We start from the raw sequence: 2,866 nt of genomic DNA, 5'->3' as shown, positions 1-2,866 counted from the left end.
TTTTAGATTTTTCCCTTTAGTTACACTAGTAAGACCTACCTTTGTGCCAAATTTCACGTTTCCACCTATACGGGGAGTGTCTTATAATTTTGATGATCAGTGAGTGAGTCAGTAACAATTTTGCAAATTTTGAAATCCTCCCATTTTGAAATGGCTCAATATTAAGGGCTCATTTTCTTAGAGTGTCCTAAACTACTCGAAATTAATCTGTGTTTTAAATTTCAAAAGTTTATCTTAAGAGGAAACAGAGATATATATGTTAGAAAAACTGGGGGAATTGGTTCGTGTAAAGATACACTGGCATTGCTGGAACTTGGCCTGGCGCACTGCCGTGCGCTCAGATTATATTATTATTATTTATAATTTATCATGGAGTTCTGAATCAAACATTTTTATTTCCAAAAATACCCCTAATAGGTAAAATATGTAATATTAAATTATTATTTTTTAATATTCAAACGAATAACGACGATATTATAATTATTTTATTAAGTCCTAATCGCTCGTGGTATACATGTCCAACATAACAATAATGTATATTATATATAATATATGGGTCATACAGAAGTTGTACTCATAAAAGTTATACACAATGAACTCTAAAGAAATGATCTCTAATAACTCTAAATTACTAAATAAACAATCAAAGCAACGAATTCACATTTACGGCATTAACGGCATTTTTTTAATTTTATTTCGTCATGGTGGGCAGTCACCGTCATACTTTTAGAGTCCAAACGCCGCCGGTTGGGGACTGACACATAATGTACAGGTACTCACCCACCCTGCAATGACCACCCACACGTGTCGGCTGTCGTATATATAATTATATATAGTGCCCATGTGTAAAACGCGTTCGTTGTCGGTTGGCGCGTAAATTAGAAAACTACTTAATTTCCAAAACTTTTTTTCCCTTCGATTTACGTCCCAACATTAACCGTAGGTACTTATAAAACGAGGTACGGTGCAGCGGGGTGCGAATAGTAACGATGGTTTTAAAACTTTCTGGTAACTCAACCGCTGCTGTCACACGGATCGCATAATATAATATTCTATGTCAGTGGTTGGTACCTATACGCATACACTTAGCGGAAAAATCATCCCGGACCCCGGTCAGTTACGTAATTTTTTTTTTTTTGGGGGGGGGGGGAAAGTCGAAACCTCTCGACTTCAAAAAAATGAACCAATATCTTTTAGTCAAGTCTTTCAAAATATTTATATCCAAACTGCAAATGTGAAATGCATTTTATTAGAATCATCGACCAGTTTCGCGCAGCATAGACTTATTAATATAGGTATGGACTGCGCCGTCCATCATAAAGCCAAGTGCCAACATTATTAGAAAGAGATAGTCAATACCGGTGTAAGAAAATGTGACTTAACTATCTAAGGTGTATACTATCTTTTTCTAACAATATTGGGCACTGGACCTCTCTCTCTGTTAACAGTCAATTTCTTTATAGGTCTATTGCATAGACTTATAATATATGGACCGCGCATTACGCTCGTTTTGTGTGTAACACTTTAAGCCAACATATTATGTGCGAGAGAGACCACTGAACTGTATATTGTTCAGTGAGAGAGACAGACTCTGACATTACAATTTCAAGGAGTTTATAGACAATTTGTACATTACTCCTTTAGATTATAAATATTTAAAACATAGACTTATAATATGACTACCAAGGAGTATTATAATATTTATAAAATCGCTTATAATCTCCTAGAAAAAGTAATGTCAGAGTCTGTCTCTCTCGCACATATGTTGGCTTAATTATATTTCACTAATGCGCGGTCTATATATTATAAGTCTATGCAGAGGCGTGCTCAGGATTTTTCTATGGGGGGGGTCACTTAATAATTTTTAATAGATTAATTTAATAATATAAAATATAGGTATTATACTTATTACATATTTATTATAGATAATACACATAGACAATATTGAATATATATATTCATAAATACATAACATGCCTATTTTTAAAGAACAAAGTCTAATTTTCCAGGCTTTTTTGCCAATTCATCAAGGACTTCTTCAGCTGTTATTGGAACTTCCTTGTGAACGGCCAGCATTGCCAATCCATTAAGTCTAGTCTAGAAAAAATATGTTGTAAATATAAACATAAAAATATATTATAATTAACTATTTGTTTACATTTTGAAATTTTACTTCTGTCATCGTGCTATACGTAGACAATTCTTCAATCTTTTAAGGCATGAAAATGTCCGTTCTGGTGTTGTCATTGACACAGGTAGTGTACATAATATTTTTAGTAAACTATAAATATTTGGAAATATTTCATTTTTACAAAGTCTCAAAGCTTCTAAACCATTTTCTGGTCGCTGTTCATTTTTTTCTAACAAAGCATGCCATAGATGTAACTCTGTTATAACTGTATTTTTGTCACTATAGAGATAGAATGTAATGAGTTCACCAAATTCGCCTGAATATAAACCAGAAAATAAACTCTGAAATCCTGAAAAAAATACTTAAAATAAGTACCCAACAATTAAAAAAGTAATTAAATAACTGACCTTTAAATATATTTTTATGGCACATAAATTGCTCATTTAGCTGCTGAATAAAATAATCTATATATGGTATAGCTACTGTTATACGATAGTATTCATTAGCATCCTTAACACAGGGATTAGCTCTATGTGTACTTCTTTTATTTAAGCGTTTTACTGATATACTGATGTCTAATAAGCTGGCCATTTTCTAAAATAAAATTTTAGTAAAATTGGATAGTCTATTTTTTACATCAAATTTGGTAAATATTCACTTCAGCTTCTTTAAACAGTTCATTAAATTCTTCGTTGATATTTTCTCGTAAACGTTGAATAGTAGTTACACTTACTT

General features: G+C 32.2%; 1 protein-coding gene across 1 annotated transcript in view; it reads right to left on the bottom strand.

Moving 5' to 3' along the window:
* Positions 1-1,899: 1,899 nt before the first annotated feature.
* Positions 1,900-2,866, bottom strand: part of LOC100572495 (52 kDa repressor of the inhibitor of the protein kinase-like) — a 26,467-nt gene continuing 25,500 nt past the window's right edge. The window contains exons 4-7 of the mRNA XM_008182288.3: positions 2,790-2,863; positions 2,539-2,725; positions 2,159-2,480; positions 1,900-2,097 (exon numbers count right to left, since the gene is read on the bottom strand). Of these exons, the coding sequence (XP_008180510.1) occupies positions 2,179-2,480; positions 2,539-2,725; positions 2,790-2,863 (563 nt within the window). The 3' untranslated portion in view covers positions 1,900-2,097; positions 2,159-2,178. The remainder of the gene's footprint in view (positions 2,098-2,158; positions 2,481-2,538; positions 2,726-2,789; positions 2,864-2,866) is intronic.

The sequence above is a fragment of the Acyrthosiphon pisum genome, chromosome A1 (genome assembly GCF_005508785.2).
Source record: "Acyrthosiphon pisum isolate AL4f chromosome A1, pea_aphid_22Mar2018_4r6ur, whole genome shotgun sequence".
Classification (NCBI taxonomy): Eukaryota; Metazoa; Arthropoda; class Insecta; order Hemiptera; family Aphididae; genus Acyrthosiphon; species Acyrthosiphon pisum.
The sequence above is the reverse complement of the archived record's forward strand: the minus strand, read 5'-3'. Positions and strand labels throughout refer to the sequence as shown.